At 38.5% G+C, this 25,792-nt stretch overlaps 1 protein-coding gene across 2 annotated transcripts in view; it reads right to left on the bottom strand.

Moving 5' to 3' along the window:
* Positions 1 to 25,792, bottom strand: part of Pde8 (phosphodiesterase 8) — a 464,293-nt gene that overhangs the window by 220,880 nt on the left and 217,621 nt on the right. For both annotated transcript variants that reach the window (XM_090406572.1, XM_090406573.1), the window contains exon 6: positions 17,611 to 17,778. In XM_090406572.1, coding sequence (XP_090262698.1) covers positions 17,611 to 17,778 — 168 coding nt within the window. The remainder of the gene's footprint in view (positions 1 to 17,610; positions 17,779 to 25,792) is intronic.

The following is a 25,792-nucleotide window of genomic DNA, read 5'->3' as shown; positions in this document are numbered from 1 at the left end:
ATAAGCAATATCATAAGGGACTTTGTGGCATGCAGTACTTGTGGCATGTATGCGTCTCAGGAATTGGATATGTGGCTTGTGAAAGAGAACGGAGAGTGTATGTGTGCAAAATGCAGGAAGTGGGGGGGGGGGAAATAAGTGCATTAGAAATATCAATATCCGACCTTGTTGCTCTAGGAACGGGGAATGAATGTTGGAAGACAAGTAGTGTGATAGGAGAGAATGAAAATGTATATATACGAATGAGAAAATAATAGTTGATAGTGTGGAAGGCGTGAGTGACTGTGAAAGTTTAGGAGATGGTTTTGTTTGGGAGAGTGAATTTAGATTAAGAGTGACTGACCTGCAGAGGGAGATAGATGAGCTGAAAGAGGAGATGGAATGTCTTGTGAATGAGAGCAGAAGTATGAAAGATAAAATTAGGAGAATGGAAGAGATAAATGCATCCCGAATCAGAGTAGGGGAGAGGGAGAATTTTGGGAGTGTTAGAAGAGGAGAGAAAGGAAACAGTAGAAGAGAGGGAATGAGTGAGAGGTATGGGGGGTGCTAGAAGAGGAGAGAATGGAAATGGTAGGAGAGATGGAATGAGAGAGAGGTATGGGAATGTAGAAGACGAGAGGATGGAAACAGTAGGAGAGACGGAATGAGAGAGAGATATGGAAGTGCTAGAAGTGGAGAAAATGGAAACAGTAGGAGAGAGGGAATGAGAGAGATGTATCGGAGTGCTAGCAGAGAAGAGAATGGAAACAGTAGGAGAGAGAGGTATGGGAATGCTAGAAGAGAGAATAGCAGTAGAGGAGAGGGAATGAGAGAGAGGTATGGGAGTGCTAGAAGAGGAGAGAATGGAAACAACAGGAGAGAGGGAATGATAAGAGGTATAATGTATGGCGACTCAATGATCCGTGGTTTTCAAGATAGGATGCGTGAGGAGTGTTTGCCAGGATGAACAATAGAAAGGGTGGCTATGGCAATTAAGAGAGGTTAAAGGGTGGATGAGATGATTGTGATGGTAGAAACAAACAACTTCAGTGGTAATGTAAGTCGGGCAGTGAGAGATATGAGATTTTTGCTTGAGGCTGTATGGAAAAAGACAGAGAGAGGAAAAATAATGTGCATGTTGCCTAAGTATGATAATGACGAGCTGAGCAGAAGAGCAGTAATATTGAATGACATAATAGCTAGAATGTGTGACAAGAGAGGACTGGTATATGTGGATGCTTGGAGTGTGTTTAAGGAAAGAGAGGAATTGTATGCGAGAGACCGCTTACATTTGAATGAGGAAGGATGTAGGCATCTGGAGAGATTGCTGTTCTGAAAGAGTCATTGTGTCCCAGAGATACGTGGGAGAAGGGAGACGACATCAGGTAACACTGAGCTCAGTGGAGTCTAGAGGGGATAATGCTGGGTATAGAAACAATGGCCTTTATATGCTTTATACTAATGCCAGGAGTATCCGGAATAAGGGAGAGGAATTGGTGGCACAGATAGCATCAGCATGGCCAAAAATTATTGGGATCACTGAGACGTGGTTGACAGAAGAGGATATAATAACAGGAATAGAAGTCGCTGGGTACAGCATTTTTTGGCAGGATAGGAAGTGAAAGCGTGGTGTGGAGTACTGCTTATGATAAGTGACGACTTATGTCCTCTAAGAGTGGAGACTTTGGAAGGAAATGAGACAAATGATTTTGGGAGCATGTGGTGTGATGTAGAAGTAGGCAAGACAAGGCAGTACATTTAGTGGGGTGTTGCTACAGACCCAGGAGCACAGAGGATGGGGACGAGGAGATGTTTAGACAGTTAAGTTTGGCAAGTGCAAGAAGAATGATTGTTATGGGAGGTTTTAACTACAGTAGTATAAACTGAGGAGAGGAAGATGCATGTAGCAATAAGGGAATGGAATTTCTAGAATTCTTGAGGGACAAATGTCTTAGACAACATGTAACAGAGGGAACAAGAGGTTCAAGAGTTTTGGATTTGGTTATAGCATAAGAAGAGTTGATAATAACTGAGATGACATCTCTCCCACCAGCTGGAGAGAGTGACCATATGGTTTTGACTTGGAAAATGAATAGACATGCAGGAGTATCAAAGAGATGGGAACTTATGTGGAATTATAAAGCAGGTGATTATAATAGTCTTAGACGTCAACTCTTCGGAAAGTTTCATGGAGGGAGGAATTGGAAGGCTGGGATATCATTAGTGCGTGGGAAATTGTGAAAGAATATTTGTTAGCAGCAATGGTAAATTGTATACCATGAGTGAAGAAGAGGACACAATTTGGAGTAAAGTGGATGACAAACAATATTAAACAGGAATTGCATGCGAAAAGAGGCTATGGAAGAGATATGAAGAGATGATGCATGAAGAATATAAGACACAGGCCAGAAGAGTGACTAGTTTGGTAAGGAAAGCGAAACTGGAATATGAGAGGAGATTGGCTCTAAGATCCAAAGAAAATCCTACAAAATTTTTTAGCTATGTAGCCAGTAGGCAGAGAAAGGACTGTGGAAGAATGATATTGTGGGATAAAAATGGGAATAGAGTGACTGATGCAGAGGACATAGGAATTGTTCAATGAACACTTTATTTGAGTATTTCATCCTAGAGGAGTCAGTTTTAATGCTAGAAGGATAGGGCAGGTTCAAGGTTTAGAGGTACAGGAGGAGAGTGTGTTTCAGATACTGAGTACTTTGGATGTCAGTAAAGCAATGGGACTGGATGTTATTTCATCACGACTTTTGAGAGAATGTGCTAGGGAACTGACAGTGCCTTTAACCTGGCTTTTCAATGAAAGTCTGGCTGTGGGAAAGGTGCCCAGGGAATGGAAGGAGGGTAAAATAGTGCCATTGCATAAAGGCAGTAGCAGACTGGAAGTGTCTAATTATAGGCCAGTTTGTGTGTCATCGGTAGTTGTTAAGATCTTGGAGAAAGTAGTTAGGGATCGTATGCAGCATTGGACAGATGAGGGTATGGATTTGTGAAAGGGCGCTCTTGTTTTAGCAATATGCCTTTTATAATAAAGTTACAAGAACATTAGATGAGGGAAAGGCATATACTGCAATTTTCTGAGACTTGGCGAAGGCATTTGACAGGGTGTCACATGATAAGCTGATATTTAAGTTGCAGCACATGGGTCTGGATGTCAGATTGGTCAACTGAATTCAGGATTGGCTGTCTGACAGGTATCAGAGAGTTGTGAATGGTGGAGCAGTTTAAAGGAGGCAGAGGGTTACAAGTGGGGCCCCACAGGGCTCAGTAATAGGATCTATATTGTTTAACCTTTATATCAATGACATTGCCAGTGGATTGCTAGGGGATATTCAGTTGTTTGCAGATGATGCAAAGCTAGGAAGGGTTATTAGTAATAGTGCAGATGTGGTAGCCCTGCAAGAGGATTTCAATAAGCTAGATAGATAGGCAAATGAATGGGGGATGTCGGTTTAATGCAGCAAAATGTAAGGTCTTGAGGTTTGGGAAACATCGATGGGATGCTGCATGCTCTATGGGAGGAGTTATACTGGAGGAAGTAAGGGAGACAAGAGATCTGGGGTTGATGATTGATAGAAACCTGAAATTTAGGGTACATATTGCAAAGGTGGTGAAGGTAACACAGAGGATTGCTGCATTTATGAGAAGGACACTGACCTGAAGAGATAAAAGGGTTATCATTCCGTTGTCCAAGTCTCTGATCAGACCACACTTAGACTATTGTTCTCTGATTTGGTCCCCAGGATTTGAAGGGGATAAATTAACTGTGGAAAGGGTACAAAAATGGATGACAAAGATGGTTTCAGGAGTGTACAATTTTGGTTATGAGGATCAGCTGAGGGAATGTGGACTGCAGAGTTTGGAGGATAGAAGAAGGAGAGGTGATATGCTTGAGACTTTTAAACTACTGAGAGGTGGTTACAGGATTGACACTGGGGAGTTCTTTCGCTTGGTTGAATAGTGGAAAGGAGTGATGACAAGAAGCCATCCCTGGAAGTTACGAAAGGAAACTGTTTGCAAGAGGGCGAGGAGTGGTTTCTTTGCATGGAGGGTGGTTGAACTGTGGAATGCATTTCCTGATGTGGTGGTGAGAGCGAGAACAGTCAATGAGTTTAAGGAGTGGTATGATAGACTTTGTGTTTCTTAGGGGGAACCTCCCCTCGATGAGTCTTGACAGACTTTATGTTTTTAGGAGGGACCTCCCACGACGAGTCATTTGACTCCATGGAGGCCTGAATAATAATAATATCTACTCTGATGGCTTCCTTTTTTCCTCTTAATTAACCATGGCAATTCTATGGTGTTTTTTTGGTTGCACCTCAGCAAATAAGGCCTGGTTACTTGAGTCATGTTCACTATTCTTCTGAATATCAATATTGGAAGTATCCCAATGTGCAACCTCTGAAGAGATCTGAACATTCAGACTTTTAGCAGCACTAAGTAGCATAGAAAGTTGATCCTGAGAAATGATCCTTTATCATTGTACATAAAATCTATTAACCTTTTTAGATCTGTGTATTTCATATCTTTGAGCATAACAACTGGATGTTTACACAAATTTTCAAGAAATATGGCATAAAAGAAAAAAACTGAAGGCAGACAGCACTATTTTGCATGCTTAAGTCTTTTGCCCTCACATACTAAAGTGACATCTAAAAAAAAGTTTCACTAAAAAGTAATTCATTAAAAGAAGTTAATGCATTGCTATGTTGATTATTCCTTATTAAACAGACTTGCTGAGCTTTCATATTAATAATCTAGTAACATTTTTTTTAAAAGTTAAACAATGACAAGTTGTAAAAACACAACTAGCGCCTAAATTGTTACTTCACCAGTAATACAAAGGTAATGGTCATACACATATAAATTAGGCCTAACTTGATGCACATGCGGAAACCCCACCCCTGTCTCATCGCATGTATACCATCAATATAATTAAACTTCTGCACAAACTAATAATGTAAACACGAGAACTGAAAATTATCTGACATTAACTAATATGCCGCCTAGTCTTTTTTGTAAGATCTACTATTCTGAATGTCCTCCTGTCACTTCCCATAAAATTTCAATCAGCTTACTGCACATATATAACAGATAAGTATACAATAAAGTAATTCAAATTGTAACAGAAGAAAGAAAAAATGTCCTAGTGAGCACCTCAGGTAGTATTTGTGCTCAATCTTTTTAAGCAGTTCTGTCACCTGAGAGAAGAATTATTTTCCCGTTATAATCATCAATGGCCACTACAGCTCTTCCTTTTCCCATAAAGAGTCAAATCAAGCAATTGAATGCTGAGATTGTGAGCTGGTATGAGGATACTATGAAGAAAGTGGAAACTCATTTTGGTTCAATTCCTCATTTCTATGAACTACTAAAAATGTATAAAATGGTGGTCCTCTAAGACTATTCAAAGACAGAATTGAATCTTTGAAGGTGAAGATAGTGTCATATCTCTCACTCTTAAAATTGTATTTCTACATAGAAAAACTCATCACATTTCCTAAAAAAAATTAAAAATATATCCTTGCAACCTACAAATATCAGGGTCAGTTTTGGAACCATATTTATTAATGTTCCACTATCAAAACTCCATCAACTGTTATCAAAAGCATTCCGTCTGGACATAGTTAAATTGTTCGACTCTGTCATGCATTCAGGATACTTTAGCTGTAAAAATAAAATCATCATCATCAAATTCCTGATATGTACCGTCACGGGGTGTACGGGACATGATAGTACTACATGAAAAACTTACATCATTACTCACTTCCTATCTACAATCTCCCTCCAAATCAATCTGTTACCTGTCAAGACCTCCGACATTATCATATCTTATATTTCTATTTTCTAAGGCACTTTTTACTGTATCAATCCACCTATATCTTGGTCTTCCTTTGGGTCTTTTTCCTGCCAACCTGGCAGAGAATACTTGTTTTCCTAATCTTTCTTCTTTCTTTCTGTTTAAGTGACCATACCACCAGAGATTAGCTCTCCTAACACATTCCTGGATGCTAACAATGTTAAATTCTTTCCTAATATCCTCATTTTTAATACAATACTGCCATGATGCCATATGTTCAAGCCTCTAATCTTTCTCAGAACTCTCATATCTGTGATCTCAAGTCTTTAGCCAAGTGTTTTATTTCTAACCCAGCTTTCAGATCCATAAGTTAAAATTGGTTTGAACACTGTCTTGTATAGTGTTTTGACTGATTTCTCTCTTATTCCACATAAATTTATTCAGTTGACTTCCTACCATACCAGCTTTATTGATTCTGTTGTATATTTCCATATTTAATTTATCATTTTCACTAAAAATTGTACCTAAATAGTTGAAATGTTTTACTTGTTTTATAGGGTCTCCATTCACAATGCAGTTGATATTTTCAATGCTTCTGCTTATTTTCATTGTTTTGTCTTGTTACTGCTGACCTTCATACCAAATCTATTACAACAGTTATTCAATTTAGTAAGGAATCTTATAGACTTGTACTGGATTTATTTAGAAGTATGACATCATCTGCATAAAGTAAAGAGCCAAGATTACTCCAATTTTGATATCAGGTTTAATACCACTTTCCTTCATAATGCGATCCATATAAATAATGAATAACAGAGGGGATAATGTACACTCTTGTCTGACACCAGATTTAACATGAAACCATCTTCTTGTACTTCCTTCAATTCTAACTGCTGACTTACAACTTAAATAAAGAATAAGTATTGTTTGATATAATGCTCCATTGATAACATATAATGGTAGCGTTTTTGAATAGCTTCTCTCTTGGCACCTTGTCATATGCCTTTTCCAGATCTACAAAACTAATACAGATTAAATACAGATCTTTGTTATATTCCCATGATTTCTCAACTATTTGTCGTAAAGGGAAAATCTGATCCTGAAAGCCTCTATTTGGTCTGAATCCAACTTGTTCTTTACCAAGCTTCCCTTCCACAATCCTTCTCAACTGTTTCTCAAATATACTTGTATAAATCTTACCAGGAACACTCAGTAGGAAAATATCTCTGAAATTTCCACATTAGTTTTATTTACCTTTTTGCTCCCTTGTATGGGTACTATGAGAGCACTCCTCCAATCATCTGGAATTCATCCCTCTGTCTAGGCCTTCTGAACTATACATTGCAACCACTATAAGAATTTCATACCTCCATGCTTGAGCATTTCTGGTTGAATATAATATACTCCTACTGCCTTTCCACATTTCAGGCTTTTGATGGCTTTTTCTACTTCAAGTATGGATATTATTATTATTATTATTATTATTATTATTATTATTATTCAGGCCTCCAAGGAGTCAAAAGACTCATCGAGGGAGGTCCTTTCTAAGACATAAAGTCTGTCAAGACTCATCGAGGGGAAGTCCCCCCCTGAGAAACACAAAGTCTATCATACCACTCCTTAAACCCACTGACCGTTCTCGCTCCCACCACTCCATCAGGCAATGCATTCCACGGCTCAACCACCCTCCACACAAAGAAACCACTCCTTACCCTCTTGCTCACAGTTTCCTTTCGTAACTTCCAGGGATGGCCTCTTGTCATCACTCCTTCCCGCTGATCAACCAAGCGAAAGAACTCCCCAGTGTCAACCCTGTAACCACCTCTCAACAGTTTAAAAGTCTCAATCATATCACCTCTCCTTCTTCTATCCACCAAACTCTGCAGTCCACATTCTCTCAGCCGATCCTCATAACTATCCTTGTACAGTCCTGAAACCATCTTTGTCATCCGTCTTTGTATCCTTTCCACAGTTAATTTATCCCCTTCAAATCCTGGGGACCAAATCTGAGAACAATAGTCCAAGTGTGGTCTGATCAGAGACTTATACAACGGAATGATAACCCTCTTATCTCTGCAGGTCAGTGTCCTTCTCATAATAGCAGCAATCCTCTGTGTTACCTTCACCACCTTTGCAATATGTCCCCTAAACTTCAGGTTTCTATCAATCATCAACCCCAGATCTCTTGTCTCCCCTACTTCCTCCAGTATAACTCCTCCCATAGAGTATGCAGCATCCCATCGATGTTTCCCAAACCTCAAGACCTTACATTTTGCTGCATTAAACTGACACCCCCATTCATTTGCCCATCTATCTAGCTTATTTAAATCCTCTTGCAGGGCTACCACATCTGCACTATTACTAATAATCCTTCCCAGCTTCGCATCATCCGCAAACAACTGAATATCCCTCTGCAATCCACTGGCTATGTCATTGATATAAAGGTTAAACAATATAGGTCCTAGTACTGAGCCCTGTGGGACCCCACTTGTAACCCTCTGCCTCCTGGAAACTGCTCCACCATACACAACTCTCTGATACCTATCAGACAGCCAATCCTGAATCCAGTTGACCAATCTGACATCCAGACCCATGTGCTGCAACTTAAATATCAGCTTATCATGTGGCACCCTGTCAAATGCCTTCGTCAAGTCTAAGAAAATTGCAGTATATGCCTTTCCCTCATCTAATGCTCTTGTAACTTTATTATAAAAGGCTAGCATATTGCTAAAACAAGAGCGTCCTTTCACAAATCCATGTTGATTCTCACAGATAACATTACCCTCATCTGCCCAATGCTGTACACGGTCCCTCACTACTTTCTCCAAGATCTTAACAACTACTGATGACACACAGACTGGCCTATAATTAGACACTTCCAGTCTGTTACCACCCTTATGCAATGGCACTATCTTACCTTCCTTCCATTCCCTGGGCACCTTTGCCAAAGCCAGACTTTCCTGATTGCATGCCTGGACAGTATTTTTTTTTACTACTGTGCTGTGACTGATTGTTTTGTTTAGCTTTTTGAAGTAATTACTCCATACCTCAAGGATATCTTATCACCAGTTTTAAAAGATTCTTGTACTTCCTTCAATTCTAACTGCTGACTTACAACTTAAATAAAGAATAAGTATTGTTTGATATAATGCTCTTTTCATGTCATCTTTATCATCTCTAATTCATTTTACAGCACTCTTACCTCTATTTTTGAGCTTTAACAACAGCCTCTAGAATATTTTGCTGCCTTCTTGATATTTATTTTCTGTGTTCTTAGTCTTCCCATGACTTTTTTGTTTAGCTAGTTTTACACAGTATTTAGCTATCTTACATTTGTCTCTGTATTCTCCAAGAGCACAAGCTGACTTATTTGCCAGGAACTTTTGATATGCTTTCTTCTTTTCCTTCACTGCCTTTTTAACTCCCTGTGTCCACTGTGGAGTTCTGATTTTTCTATCCTTGCAGACAATCTCACCATATGCCTCTCTGGCTGAATCAATCAATGTTTTCTTCAGGATTTGCCATTGGATCTCCAAGATTTGGTACCTGTTCTCAAACTCTTTCATTTTACTTGAATAATGTTTGTGTATTTTAGTCTTCAGTTCACATCTGGGAGCTGCTCAACTTTTATTTGCTTTAAAACTTTCTTCTATGTTATTCTTTTCAATATGAAATTCAATTTTATTCTGCTCAAGACTAAATGCTGATTATTTTCAATTTCAAATCCTCTGTACGCTCTAGTGTCCTGCACCAGTGAGAAAACATCACTATCAACAATAACATAATCAATGAGACTTTTCTTATTCCCTGCCTCTTCTCTCCATGTGAATTTGTGCACATTTTTATGTTGGAACATTGTGTTAATAACCAGTTCATGTCCTGAGCAGAAATCCAACAGGTATTTGCATTATTATTAGCTTTGCTCTTTTCTCCAAATTTTCCCAAAATATTTTTGTATGTCTGAAAATCATTTCCTACTCTGCTATTTAGATCCAAAACAAGGCCCAACTTTTCGTTTTTCATTGTGTCAGTTGCTTTCTCTGAAGCCTCAAAAAATTCCTCCACTTCCAGCATAGCAGAAAATTCTGTAGGGCCATAGGAACAAATATGTTTCACTGTCCAGTGTTCACAATTCTGATATTTGCCCACATCATTCTACTTGATACTGCTTGCTATTCAAGAAGATTAGCCTCGTATTTTGTGTTCAGTACTATAGCTAAACCTTCTTTTCCCTGATTGTCATTGACTGAATATAACATTTTGTACTTATTGCTCAAAAAATTTCATCAGATTTTGTCATTTTTGTTTCAGTCACCTCCTATCACGTCATTCTGGTACTTATCTAATTCCTCAGCTAGCTCCATTTCTCTGACATTCAAACTTCTTGTGTTGATAGTATCGATCCTGAATTTTTGTGATGTTCAGTTGAGGGGTGTTTCATTATTTGTTCCAGTAGCTAACTTTATGCTGTTCACCCTGGTTCCCTGGTGAAAACAAGGGGGCCTTGTTTAACCAGGCAATGCTTCAACTAGCATGAAATTCTGTCATGTTGTAACATCATTTTATATTATTATTTAAGCCAATTAGAAAACAATTTGGTCAGCTAAATTGCCAACCCATCATCATTAAATCATTATCTAGGTAGATACCTAACAGCATGCACCATGAGAAGGTGAGGATTGGACATTAGGTCAGAAGCCCTAGTCGGTTCTCCGCATTCCTTTGACGGCTAAGTGGAGGTCTCCTCTCAGCCTTAACCTTAAGCACCCTGTAAAAATATAGGTAAATGCTAGGAAGTAGTCTGCTCTCATTTCCTTTCTTTAAGTCATATGGATGACAGCTTTGATATATTGCTACATCATGATACTGATCTATGTCTATTCCTAACCAACATTAACAGCCTACGCTTTCATTTCAAACCCACCAGGGAAAAGAAAAGGGATGAAAATTAGCTTTCCTAGAAATCTTCCTCTCCCACTCTTCATCTGGCATCCGAAGGACTTCAGTATACAATAAACTTGCCTTCACTGTCCAATACTTAGCACATCAGCTGACTCTAAAAATTGGCACCATCAAAACTTTACTCAGTAGAATATATGTCATTTGCTCTAATCCCATTGACCATAAACTAGAACTTGACACTATCCAAAAAATTATGCAGCAGAATGACTTCGACCTAAAGAAGATTCAGCACATCACAGGTATGTACAAGCTTCTTCCTTAGAATTCAGATTTTGTACATAGAGTCCCAATACCTTAAACTGCTGGAATCTCAGAACTACTTTTAAGTATTCTAAAAAAATAAAATCTCATGCTTACTTTTTGCCATATCAATAAACTCTCCATGTTAACTTTTAAAAAGGATAAACAATCTCCTCTATTCTTCCCAGGTGTTAATCAGGTCCCTTGTCAGGTTCTCTCATATTTTGCAAACGGGATATTCTGCTGAGAAGAAACTTCAAGAACATCAATCCTATATCATCTATAAACATATCCCAAAAGTCTAGTCTAGCTCAGCATGAAGCTGACACAGACCACAGAATGTCTTGTCAAAGACCTGTCTTTTATAGAGAAACTACTGTATATTATCGCGTATAATGCGATCCACGTATAATGCGAACTAGAAATTTTGTTTGAAAACTAGCCCCAAAATGGCATGTCCACGTATAATGCGATCTGTTAATCTTGTTCCATAACATTATAAATAATACAATACGAATTAAGGAAAGAAATATTTATTTTAAAACAAAATGTCAAAATACAATACAAATTAATGAAAGAAATATTTATTTTAAAACAAAATGTCAAAATCCTTTAAATTCTTCATCTTTTGAGTCATCAAACATTTCATTTATAAATTCATCTGTAGGGATTGCATCATCAGTGTAGCAGTTGTCGTCATCGTCTTCATGCTCTCCAATTTGTTGTGCATAATCCTCGCTTTCGTATATGACATGATCTTCGGATCCATCCATTGAATTACTTATTCCACATTTAAGAAATGAGCGTTGAATCATTTCAGATGGTATCGAATCCCATGCTTCTTTAACCCAGCTGGTGACTAGGGTGATATCAGGCTTCTGAAAATTTCCACCCTTTGTCATCTTCACCAAACCAGATGACATTCATTCTCTCCATTTTTTACGTAAGTGATCTTTAAATGGCTTGTTCAAGCTGACATCAAGAGGCTGAAAAAAGGAAGTTAGACCACCCGGTATGACTGCTAGGTCTGTACGTAGCTCGTGTGCTTTCTCTTTGCTTGCCTCTGTTAAATACGCCCGGAACATATCCCAGACTAGCATACTTTGTTGACATAACAAGCTACCTGGACGTATGTTCCATACTTGATCCAGCCACAATTGTACACCATCTTCATCCATCCAACCTTTCTGATTGGTGCAAACAATTATACCTGGTGGAAATTTCATATGCTTTGGAATTTTCTTCCTTTTAAATATCACTGTTGGCTTTAATTGGTTCCATCTGCCATGCATGCTAAAACAACGGTAAAATGGGTTTTTTCATGTCCCGTTGTTTTTATGAAGACACCCTTTTCACCAACTGAGTTTACTGTTCAATTCCCAGGCATATCAAAGTACATGGGCGTCTCATCCATATTGCCAATTTGGGAAAGTTCATATCCATGACACTTCCATAATTTTATGATAAATTTATGGAAGGACTGCACTTTTTCTTCACACTGCTTTGGTAACTTCTGCACAATTTTTGTTCGGTGTTGTAATGTTAATGCTTTGCGTTCCATAAATCTGTTGCACCACCCAGGCGAAGCAAGAAAAGATGAAATACCTGGTGTGTCCTTGAATTTACCATTCTTGAGTTTGAGAGCTCGAAAACAAATTGCATTTCTTGTTACTATAATGCCATCTTGTCGTTGCATCAAAATCCATTCATTTAGCTCTTCTTCGAGTTCTGGAAAGGATGCTACATCTCCACGATGGGCACGTTTCGTTTTGGGGATTTTTTCAAGAGTGTCTTTTTGCTTATGCCAAAGTCTAATATTACTCTCTGCTACACCAAATTCTCTCATAGCAACACTGTTATTATGTTCTTCTGCAAACTGCACGACATGCAATTTAAATCCTGCTTCAAAAGATGAACATTTACGTTTCTGTTGGAGCATTTTCAGGCTAGGTTTGTTTAACGAATAATATTTAAAATGAACTGTAGTTAAACCGATATATACCTAACTGTGCTCTATCTATCTCACTGTGCTCTATCATTCGGTGACGGAGAGTGCATGCACAAATACAATGCGCGCTCGGTCGCCGAATGCGAGTGGGTCAAGTAGATTTGGTTGCATAAGCATTAGGTAGTATATATTGTGTGTGCAAGTCTAATAAGATGTTATATTTTTTAGGATCTGCATATAATGCAAACCCCTAACTTTAAGTAGTATTTTTCACCATAAATTTTTCGCATTATACGTGATAATATATGGTATTTTAAATCTGAATGCTTATTCAGAGAGAGTGCCAAAGTACTATTACATTGCCCAAGCTCTAAAATAAGTATCTTTACCAAAAATTTGGGAAAGTCTTATCTTTATTAATCGTAAACAGTAAGTTTTTTGTGTGTACATGTGCCAACTTTATATTAACTGTTCCATATTATTCTGTCATGTGGCTTTTTGTTGACTCTCACAAATAACATTACCCTTGTCTGCCCAATGCTGTATATGGTCCCTCACTAATTTCTCCAAAATCTTAACAGCTACTGATGACACATAAACATGCCTATAATTAGAAACTTCCAGTCTGCTACTGCCCTTATGCAATGGCGCTATCTTACCTTCCTTCCATACCTTGGATACCTTTCCCATAGCCAGACTTTCATTGAAAAGCCAGGTCAATGAAGCTGTCAGTTCTTTAGCAAATTCTCTAAAAAAAACCCATGGTGAAATAGCATCCAATCCCACAGCTTTACTGACATTCAGAGTACTCAGTATTTGGAACACACACTCTTCTTGCACCTCTAAACCTCGAATCTGCCCTATGCCTCTAATATTAAAACCTACTTCTCCAGGATGAAATACTCCAATAAAATGTTCATTGAAAAAATCCACTATGTCCTCTGCATCAGTCACTCTATTCCCATTTTTATCCCACAATGTCATTCTTCCACAATCATTTCTCCTCCTACTGGCTACATAGCTAAAAAATTCCCTAGGATTTTCTTTGGATCTTAATGCCAATCTCTTCTCATATTCCAGTTTCACCTTCCTTACCATATTAGTCACTCTCCTGGGCTGAGTCTCATATTCTTCATGCATCTGTTCTCCACCCCTCTCCATATATTTCTTCTATAACCTCTTTTTCACCTGCAGTTCCTGTTCGATATTGTTTGTCATCCACTTTACATCAAATTGTGCCCTCTTCTTCACTTGTGGAATACAGCTTACTGTTGCTGCTAACAAATATTCCTTCACAATTTCCCAAGCACTAATAATAACCCGGCCATCCAATTCTGCCCTGCATGCAACTGCCCCAAGTTGATATCTAAGACTATTATAATCACCTGCCTTATAATTCCACATACGTTCCCTTTTCTTTGATACTCCTACATGTCTATTCATCTTCCAAATCAAAACCACATGGTCACTCTCCAACTGGGGGGGGGGGGGGGGATTATCAGATTATTATCAGTTCTTCTGATGCTATGACCAAAACTTCACAATTAATACATACAAACGAGGTCTTTGTTTGTATATGTACTAAGTGTGAAGTTCTGATAATATCTGCTGTCTGTAATTAATACATATACAGTTTATTAATACAATTTATATAACTTTATGATAAGGTTAAGATTGTAAATCAGAATCAGGGAAATGGGGATGGTCGGATAAAGATAGAAGTGCACTATAGCCATGAAATAAAAAGTGATTGTGTTAATGGGATGTTCTCAAGGAGTGGAGAACTGTTATGCTACTATACTGATGTACGGAGTATCAGAAATAAAAGTGGCAAATTTATAGCACTGATTGAATCAGCATGCCCAAAGATAACTGGCATAAGTGAAACTTGGTTGACTGAGAATGATATATTGTCCAGACTTGAAATAGCGAGATATACAATTGCCCAAAAGGAGAGAAAAATGAAGAGAGGAGGGGGAGTGTTGTTAATAGTAGCAGAGGAATTGTGTCCGTCAAGAGTCGAAGTGGAAAATAGTAATACGTGTGAAAATTATGAAGCTGTTTGGTGTGAAGTTGAGATCAGTAAAATAGTATATCTAATAGGATGCTGTTATAGACCAGGGAATGTGTAGAGTATTGATTGTGAAATGTTTAGACAAATTAGTTGGGCAAGTAAAAGGAAGATGATCCTAATGGGAGATTTTAATTATAGGAATGTGAATTGGAAAGAAGAGATAGTGTATCATAACAAGGAGAGTGAATGTTAAGTTTCTGCAGGATAACTATCTGAAGCAGCATGTGATATAAACAACAAGAGATTTATCAGTGTTAGATTTGGTGATATCCTCACAGGATGCAGTCGTGAATGAGTTATCAACACTGCCACCTGTTTGTGGCAGTGTTGATAACTGATCATAAAGCATTGGTTTGGAAGTGAAAGTGATCATAAGGCATTGGTTTGGAAGATAGTCAAAACAGCAAAAAGTTGTTATCAAGAAGGATTATATGTGGAACTATCAGGTGGGTGATTATCAGAAGCTCCATAGTCAACTAGCATCAATACATTAGGTTGATGAATTGTTTAGAAAAGATGTTGACAGTGCATGGGAAATGATAAGGCAGCATCTAATACACGCAATGAATAACTATACACCAAGAGTAATTAAATAGAGTAAATAAATACACAAAGTAAATAAATAGAGTAGGAGTGAGATGGATGAAAAGTGAAATCAAACAAGAAATGGTACAAGAGAAATTATTATGGAAATACAAGAGAGTTTGCAGTGAATAGATTTATGAATAATATAAAGTGCAGGCCAGAAAAGTGGCAAGCATGGTTAGAAAAGAAAAAGTAGAATATGAGAGGAGATTGGCCAGTCAGGTCAAAGCTAATCCAAGGGATTTTTTCTGCTATGTGGCAAGCAAGAGAAAAAATAATTATGGCAGGTTGATGCTAGTCGATAATTATGGTGGCAGCAGAGTAACCATAGCAAATGATATAGTGAAATTATTTAACTAACACTTCATCAGTGTATATCATAGTTGCATGAATGATGCTATGCAATATGTAGAAGGGAGGCAAGAATTAGAAGAATTAAAGGAGAAAAAGAATCAGAGGTGTATCAAGTATTACTTGATCACGTTAGATGTTAATAAGGCTGTGAGAATGGATGACATATCACCACATATTTTTTAAAGAATGTGCCAAAGAATTATCCATGCCCTTGACTTGGTTATTTAATGAAAGTCTTGCTGTGAGGAAGATTCCTAAGGAGTGGAAAGAAGGCAAAATAACATTTCTTCACATACATGGTTCTCGAACAGAAGTGTCCAATTATAGATTGGTCTGTATATCTGCAGTTGTGATCAAAGTGTTGGAAAAACTGGTTAGAATACAGGATTGGGTTGACTGATATAAGATTCTTTATGATGGTGAGTATGGATTTGTGAAGGATAAGTCTTGTTTAAGCAATCTGCTTATGTTTTATGATAAGGCGACGAATGTGTTGGATAAGGGAGAATCATATACAGTGATATTATTATTATTATTTGACACCTCCAGGGAGTCCAAGGACTCATCGAGGGAGAGCACCTGCTCTTCACCTCCCTGTCTCCACTACTCAATCCACCAACTGACCACAACTACACCAATGCCATTTACCGCTGACCACCACCACCACTACCACCACTATTATTTCCACAAACATCCATGACCATGGCAGGATTCGAAACTGCAGCCTTTTGGCTGGAGAGCGGATATGTTAACCACTCGGCCAGCCAGGCCAGCTAAAAGTCCAAGGACTCATCGAGGGAGGGCACCTGCTCTATAGCTCCAACTCCACCACTCCACTAACCACAACTACCTTCATCATCTACACCAGTGGCATCTACTGCTGACCACCACCACTATTTTCACAGAAATCACAAACATTCATGCCCATGGTGGGATTCGAACCCACAGCCTTTTGGCTGGAGAGTGGATACGCTAACCACTCAGCCAACCAAGCCAGCAAAAATTATGTTCTCATCCTTTTGCAATAGGGCGAGAACATCAAAAGCATTTGACACAATTTACAGAACCCAAAACCAGTATTGGTGGTTGTGGTGGTAGTAGTAGTAGTAGGTAGTGTCGTTGTGACAGTAGCAATTGGAAGATTAAGTAAGTAAGTTGTGTACAGTGGAGTAGAGTCCCCCTTGATGAGTCCTTGGAGGTGTTACATAATAATAATAAGCTGCTATATGAATGATACTTTCTGTGATGTCTACTGACACCATGCAGGTATGTTAATAATAACAATTTTAAAACAATGCTTATTTGTTCATTAAGTTAAAATAAATAGATTGATAAATAAATAAGTTATTATTGTTATAATAAGTTATAAGTAAATTATAAAAAATTTATAAGAAATAAATAAACTTCTTTGTCAAACATTCATATATAAGCTCTTCTTCTCTTTTTAACCCCCCCCCCAAAAAAAGAAAAAAAATTTTCATTTTATATCATTTTTTAAATCAAAGTAGTAAAGCATAAACACAGTATATTACTTGAATGCAAATCCCATTCAACAAGTTTCGATTTGTAGGCTTGTGTAATTAATGTAATTAATTAAAGTTCCACACAAAATATAATTTTGATTTCTACAGGCACAAATTTAGAGAGAAAACTTACCTGAATTTCATGAGTAGTGCCTGTTATTATAACTCCATCTTTACAATTATCTAAAGCTGCAAACAGTGCCTGTGCTGCTCTTAATTTTTGAAAATTTGTTATATCATTATACTCTATTTGAATGAACTCATTTAAACAAATTCCAGGATTGTAGCTTTCAAGAAACCACTGAAAAAGAAGGGGAGAAAAAATCTGTTTAGAATACTATGAAAACATTTTCTAGATATTGTCAAGTCAACAAAAATATCTACAATTATCAGTTTTACCAAAATCACTGATCATGTACTTAACAAATTATACCTAATTATACCTGAATGAATTACCTAATAATTCCAAACTGAGTCACTCTCCATGGCTGGTTCTTTATATTCTTCATGTGACTGATTATTATCATTATTCATCTTGTACTGCCTCCAAAGTGCCTTCTTCCTCTTCTTCCAGATTTCATGCTTAAGCTCATTCATCCATTTTACACCTACCTTATTCAGTCTTTTGGCCTTTGGAATACATTCACACATGGATGCTGTTATTTATTTCTTTGTCAGTCCCCAAGCAGCATTTATTTCCTTACTGCTCAACTCTTCATTCCACATTATAGCTCCAAGCTGTCCCCTAAGCTTGTCATAATCACCAGCCTTGTACTTCTACATATATCCTTTCCACACAGAAGTCTGGAACAGAGGTGTAAATGGGGGAAGGGGGGGGGAGCCCAGGCATAGTTGTCTCTCCAGAACTCAAGAAATTCATTTTCTTTATTCCATATGCTATCTCTTCATTCCAATTTATACTGCCATAACTGAAATTGCCCATAATAATTATCCTTCCTTTTTCACTAATCTGAGTTGTTTATACATTTATTACTATTATTACTATTATTACGGGCAACTCCAGGGAGTCATTAGACTCATCGAGGGAGGCCCCAAATCATATTCATCACAACTATTTGACATTCATACAGTATCTATCATACTAACCTTAAACTCATTCACTGTCACAGCATCCACTACAGACTCAGGGAGCGCATTCCACTCATTCACTACTCTAAAAGTAAAGAACCCAGCTCTAACACCTTTACTAACCACACTTTTGCCCAGTTTCCATGGATGTCCCCTAGTCCTCCCACAACCAGTCCTGTTCTCAAAAATATCTTCTGAATTAATTTTATAGAAACCCTTCAGTAATTTGAATGTCTCAATCATATCTCCCCTTCTCCGCCTATCAACCAATTTTTGCAACCCACAAATCCTCAACCTGTTCTCATACGGTTCATTCCACAGACCTGCTATCATCTTGGTCACTCGCCTCTGGATCCTCTCCACCTCCTCCCCATCAAGAAGAAACCTAGGTGACCAAATCTGAGCACAGTAGTCTAGATGGGGTCTTATCAAGGCTCGATAGAGAGGAACAATAACCTGCTTGTCTCTGCTTGTCAATGTATTCTTCAGTAACCAAGTGATTTGATGAGCTGTTTTGGTCACTTTTGCAATGTGTCCCCTAAATTTCAATTCCTTATCTACCAACACTCCTAAATCTCGTGCTTCATCAATTTCCTGGAGCACGGTTCCACCAATGCAGTAAACTGCCTCCAATCTTTTCACCCCAAAATGCATAACCTTACATTTTGCCACATTAAACTGACATCCATTCTCCTTAGCCCAGACCTCCAATCTATCCAAATCATCCTGCAAAATTTTGACGTCATCTGCATTCACTATTGCCCTACCCAACTTCGCATCATCCGCAAACAAATGAACTGTTCCTCTCAGATCATTTCCTATATCATTTATGAACAAATTAAACAGCAGTGGTCCAAGAACAGATCCTTGTGGCACACCACTAGTCACAGGCCGTCTTGTGGACTCTACTCCCGAGTAAACCACTCTCTGATATCTCTCCGTCAACCACCCTCCTATCCATCTCACCAACCCTATGTCCATTCCCATATGCTGCAATTTACTGATTAGAATTCCATGTGGAATCCTGTCAAAGGCCTTGGCAAGGTCCAGTAGAATCACCGTAAACCCATTACCCTTATCCAGTTCAGCCGTCACTGTGTTATAATACGTGAGCAAGTTACTGAGGCATGATTTACCCTTATACTGTATCGGGGACAGCAAGGGTAAACCATGCTGTCCCCGATACAGTATCCCATTTTCTTCTATCCAATCTTGTATTTTCCTCTTAACTATTTTCTCTAAGACCTTGACAATGATTCCTGATATGCTAATCGGTCGGTAATTTACAACAGCAATCTTGGAACCACCTTTATGCAGTGGAACTATTTTCCCCTCTTTCCACCCGCTCAGGACTAACCTAGACCCGAGACTCAAATTAAACAAAATGGTCAAGGGTACTGACAATTCTTTAGCTGCTTCTCGTACAACACGAGCTGGTATACCATCCAATCCCACAGATGTATTGACATCGAGATTATGCAATAGACTACTCACCTCCACTTCATTAACCACAATTCCCGTATAATCTACTGGTTTATTCGTTTCTGCAATGTCACCACCTGGATGATATACTTTTGCAAAGTGCTCACTCAGTAACTCAACTATCTCAACTGATTCAGTTACCTCCCTACCATCGGCATTCTTTAAAATCAATCTGCCATGTACATTTTTCCTTTTACTTGCTACATATCTAAAAAACTGTTTAGGATTTTCTTTAGCCTGCATGGCCAATGTTCTTTCGTAATCCTTTTTTGCTTTTCTTACCACACTCGTCACCCTTCTGGCCTGCGCTTTATACCGTTCATGTGCCTGCCGGTCACCCTTCTCCTTAAATTCCCTCCATAGTTGTTTCTTTTTTTGCAACTCAAGCTTAATGGTGTTATTCATCCATTTAACCCCTACTTGATTTATTATTCGGACTCTAGGTATACAGTCAGCCATTGCTTCATGCAAGCACTTCTTAACTACCTCCCATGCACTATCAACTTCTAGTCCTTGCAGTTGTACATGCCATGGCACTGAACTAATCAAACTCCTAAGCTTGTCATACTTTCCCGCCCGATAATTCCACATGTACCCTGTCTTAATTGAAAATTCTACACCTTTAGCCACCTCCCAAGTTAAGACCCTATGATCACTCTCACCGATTGGTGGCAATGTGGTCATATTTGTTACAGCCAAATCCTCAGATGTAATTACTAGGTCAAGCACTCTCTGACCCCTAGTATTTTCCATTACATGCTGTCGCAGATAGTTGTCCCTTAATAATCGCATAAAATCCAGTTCCTTCCTCCCGTGTGTCCTCTCCTCACTCCAATCAATGCGACCATAGTTGAAATCTCCCATAATAATCGCCCTCCTTCCACCCATTTCTTCTATTTGCTTGTGCATACTGTCACCACCATCTTTTCCATCACCTGGTCTATAGCAGCACCCAATTGTATATTTAGTTCTGCTAGCCACAATCTCACACCAAATGGCCTCAAATGTGCTCTTTTCTCTATCCTGCAATTCAACTTCTATTCTCCTTGGCTGGAGCTCATCAGCTATCATCAACAATACTCCTCCCCCCATTTTATTCTCTCTGTCATTCCTGAACACACTATACCCATCACATTCAATCCCACTAGTTATATCATCTACAGTCAGCCATGTTTCACTAATACCTATAACCTGTGGTCTGGAAGTGCCAACCATGGCCAAAAACTCTTCCTTCTTGTTCCTAATACTCCTAGTATTAGTGTACATGAATTTAAGACCCCCATTAGCCCCAACCCTACCTTGATGCCTTATATTAACTATCCCACTCTGATTTGTTGTCCTTATTTGCTCTGGCATATTATATTCATTCTTACATTCAACTGCCTCCATAAGGACTGTATCTCTACTCCCCCCCCCCCTAACAAATCTAGTTTCCCTGAATTTGCACATCCACTACATTCAGAAACACTTTCTCAAGTCTTCTTACACCGTAACCATTCAAATGCAAGCCATCCATCTTATATAGATCCTTTCGCCCATCAAACTCACTCCACACATCCACAAATTCCACACCACTCGTCATACATAACCCACGCATAAAGTCATTTGCAGTTATAACCCTCCTTTTAAACATTTCACTGTCATACCGTGACAAAAGACTAATCATTCTAACTCTCTCACTCTTTTCTTTTGCTACCTCAAACAATTCATTCAGGTCTTCTATCATTTCCATTTTATCTCCTTTCAAATCATTCGTACCTGCCACAACAATCATTTCTTTCACCCTTTCCTTTTGCTCTCTAATAGACGCAGTTACGTCCTTTATGGTCGCACCAGGTTGGTAAGATTTTGTCAAATCCTCTACTAACACACCTCGTACTAACGAGTCTCCATATAGCACTCTATCCTTCATTTTGTTCATGTTCACATTCATACGTCTATTTTTCCTGTCATACCTTTTATTATTGGTTGGTTCATTCAGTCTACTTTTGTTCATGCACTCTAGCTGCTGTTTTGCTCTTTCAATCGCACTATTCAACAACGCGATCTCACTCAATGCATCTATCTCATCTTTTTTGTTCTCTGAGAAACCATTTATACTATCATTCACACTTTCTACATTCACACTCTCACAATTTTCATGTACAACCTTGCCGTTTCTTGTCATATCCCTATTTCCTTCATTCTGAAGGTTGACAAAAATATCACACTCACGATCCGAAATACACTTCAATTCCGCATTCTCCCTACATTTTCTACACACATTCGATCCTTGATCATCATCTAACCACACTCCGACCGCACTCCGCAAAGCGTACATTTCACAGCTAGTACACTGACTCATTTCTTTTATGCTACCGTTCTTTGATAACGATGGCGAACCTTCATTACTGGCCGCCATTTTCCTACGCACAGGTGCCATATTTATCTGTAACGTGTTTTGTCAAATTAAACGTTATAACACACCAAAAATAGACGCACTAAAATACGCAAGGCAAACAAAACAAAACTACACAATGTTAAGTAATTTGTATCGATAACTGAAAATGATACTTATCTTATCTGGAGCTTGCAGGAACACTACTCATTACGAATTCATCTAGCGGCGACTTCCCGACATAGATTATGTTATAAAACACTTTAGTACACTAACCACGTTAATAAAGCTCTAATAATATACCAAAATTAAACACTTAAGTCCATTAAATTGAATCCAAAACACCAATAAATCAACAAAAAACACAAATCTCTCAGGAGCTCTCTGATAGCACGTCCGTTCACCAGCTAGCCTCGACACCATTTCTTCATCACCACCCTCCACATTCCCAGGCCTAAAGCAACATCCGACTAAATATGTCTTCCAGTCAACCTCCACTTTACACCATACTGCCTCACAACCATTGCCACTATTTCCTTCTTTCATATTTACCTTATGTGGACATAATTCCCCTGCTATCATCAGCAGCACTTTCCCCTCCATTCTTGTCCTTTCTATCCTTGTGAAAAATACTTTATAGTTGAATGAAGATGATATCCTAATGGCTATAGTAAAGGAAAGATACCCATTAGGATATCATCTTCATTCAACTATGTTTCACTTATTCCAACAATTTTAGGGCAAATAAACTCAATCAGTGAAACAATCTCATCTCCCTTATTTCCCTTATTATCATCATCTCCCCAATACTTCTAGCATCTGTAAACAAACACAGCAGTTCATTTTTAGGTCTATAACCAGTCCTATCCAAGCCACTTGTTGGTTGTGATTTCACCACAACACCTGCTACCTTTTTGACCGCTTACAACATATACAGGGTGTTCGGGATAAATTTGACATATTTATAATTAATTATATTTTTCCGTAAGTTACATGTATTAACACACACTTCTCTTCATTTAAAAGTTTGGACCCTTCTTCATTCATATACAAGATGTCAGAAAGGATGGATAGCTGGAACCCACCTGAATCATGGAAGAGAATAACTTGTATCATGATGATTCGTGCCCGCCATCAAAATAAGGATATTACGACTGCTGCCCAATGCTCCCTGAATACAGTAAAAACAATCAGGCATGAACTAGAGACTTGCAATGGTGACTACGAGGATGTAGCAAGAAGAAAGATCCCTAGCAGACGATCTGATTGCGTTCGTACAGCAGAATTCCTCGCAAATCTGCAGGAACAGGTGTTGAAGAACCCTGGCATTGGAATTCGGGCTTTGTTCGTGGAGTTGCTAACTGTAGTCAAGCCCTGGATAACAAGGGTAGCCAATGGTAGGCCGTATGTATGGCAGCAGGATTCGGCCCCTTGCCACACCTCTGGGAAAAGTCAAAAATGGTTGTCTGAAAATTTCTACGACTTCACCAGTCCAAATGTTTGGCCTCCAAACTCCCCAGACCTTAACCCCATGGATTATTTTGTATGCGGCGCAGTTGAAAAAGACACCAATCGCACTTCCAGTAATACAAAAGCCCAGTCAATGGATAAAATTAAAACAGTTTTTGCGGCCCTTCCCAGGGAGACTGTAGCATCAGCTTGTTCAAGGTTCCGAAGCAGAATTGAAGCTGTGATCGATGCTAATGGTGGTTATTTTGAGTAAATCTTGTTGATAGTATTGTAATTAACTCTGCCTGTAATGTTTTTTTGTCAATTCATTAAATTTAATAGATACAAAGAAGATTTTCTTTTTCCTTACGAAACTGTCAAATTTATCCCGAACACCCTATATATCTGCTCAGTTTCAACTTCCCCACTCACATTGCAATATACTCCCATCTTCATATACATTCACTGCTACTTTAAACATCCACTCTCCCTATGCCATGTCTCCCTGTCTACCCAGGGCCCCCCTCCTGTTTCCTTGTTCTGCTTGCATTCCCATTCTCTCTTCATCTCTCACACTACTACTGTTTCCACTGCCAAGCACTTCTGTCTCTTCAATACCACTCTCCTGATTTTTCACTTCATCTCTTGTATGCATCACACACTGTACTTCCACTTTCTTCAGTGCACTCACTCCAAAGCCATTCAAATGCAACACATCAAGCCTGTCAGTGGTGCATCCAGGGAGTGGGCCGAGGGGCCCTGGCCCCTTCCAAAAGAAAAAGAAAACACTAGAAAATTTTTTAAAAATCTTTTCCTAACTAAAATTCGTTTTTTTTATTTATGTTGTGTCATGTCTTCTATTTCTACTTATGAATTAGCGGTCACATAAGGTGGGAATATCCTATAGCTCTTGGGAATCACTGCCGCTGTGAACACAAGGTGAACGAAGCAGTGCAGTGCTCAGGAGGATCAAGCGCTACTTCGTTCGCCAAATCGGGCTAGAGGAGATCACGGTTATCATGTATTGGCGATCACTGCAGATGCTGTCATAGGTCGTATGCAATGCATAGTGTGTATTCTCAAATCGTCTACTCAACTCGCCCCCCCCCCCCTCCAAGATTAAATCTTGAGTGCACCACTGAAGCCTGTACAATTTCATTCTTTCCTCAAACACATGCCATACATCCACAAACTGTACTCCCTTCTCCTCACACAGTTCCGCTAGCATACCATTCATGATTTCAGCTCTCCATTGCAACTCATCATTGTCATACCTTGGCAACACACAGACAACCTTTCCCATTATACTGTTATCTTTCATTCTTCTCAATAACCTCCTGATATTTACCCTTACATGCTCCTTATGTCCAATTAGATCATTGGTCTCCGCAATCACCATTAACTCTCTTGCTTGTTTTTTCCTCAATGGGAAGCATTGTTTCACCAAGGCTCTTTGGATTACATGCAACCTGTCTTTCTGCGTTTTAGCTGTTGCCCATGTCTCACTTCATTGGTAAATAATTCACATATTAAAGCATACGGACAAATCTAATAATATGATGTACTTTGCTTGGATGGCTTGTTTTAAGTCATTTATTATTTTTGTTTTGACTGATATAAAGAATTCAAGGCTTTTGCAAAATCTACAAATACTAAATATGCAGGAAAACGATATTCATTTATTTCTTTTTATAACTTGGTTAACATTGTAGATATCATTTATTGTAGAGAATCTTACTCTGAAGCTTGCTTATTTGTATGGCTTTGCATCATCCAAAAATCTTGTAATTCTATTTAATAAAATGGATAATATTTTGTAGAATTGTGATAGTAAACTGATTGCCCTATAGTCATTGATATCATCATTTCTGCTGATCTTTTTTTATACAATAAGATGATGATTTATGCCATAGCAGTA

Source organism: Typopeltis vanoorti, chromosome 16 (genome assembly GCF_054136105.1).
Source record: "Typopeltis vanoorti isolate ZY-2024b chromosome 16, IOZ_Tvanoo_1.0, whole genome shotgun sequence".
Lineage (NCBI taxonomy): Eukaryota > Metazoa > Arthropoda > Arachnida > Uropygi > Thelyphonidae > Typopeltis > Typopeltis vanoorti.
The sequence above is the reverse complement of the archived record's forward strand: the minus strand, read 5'-3'. Positions and strand labels throughout refer to the sequence as shown.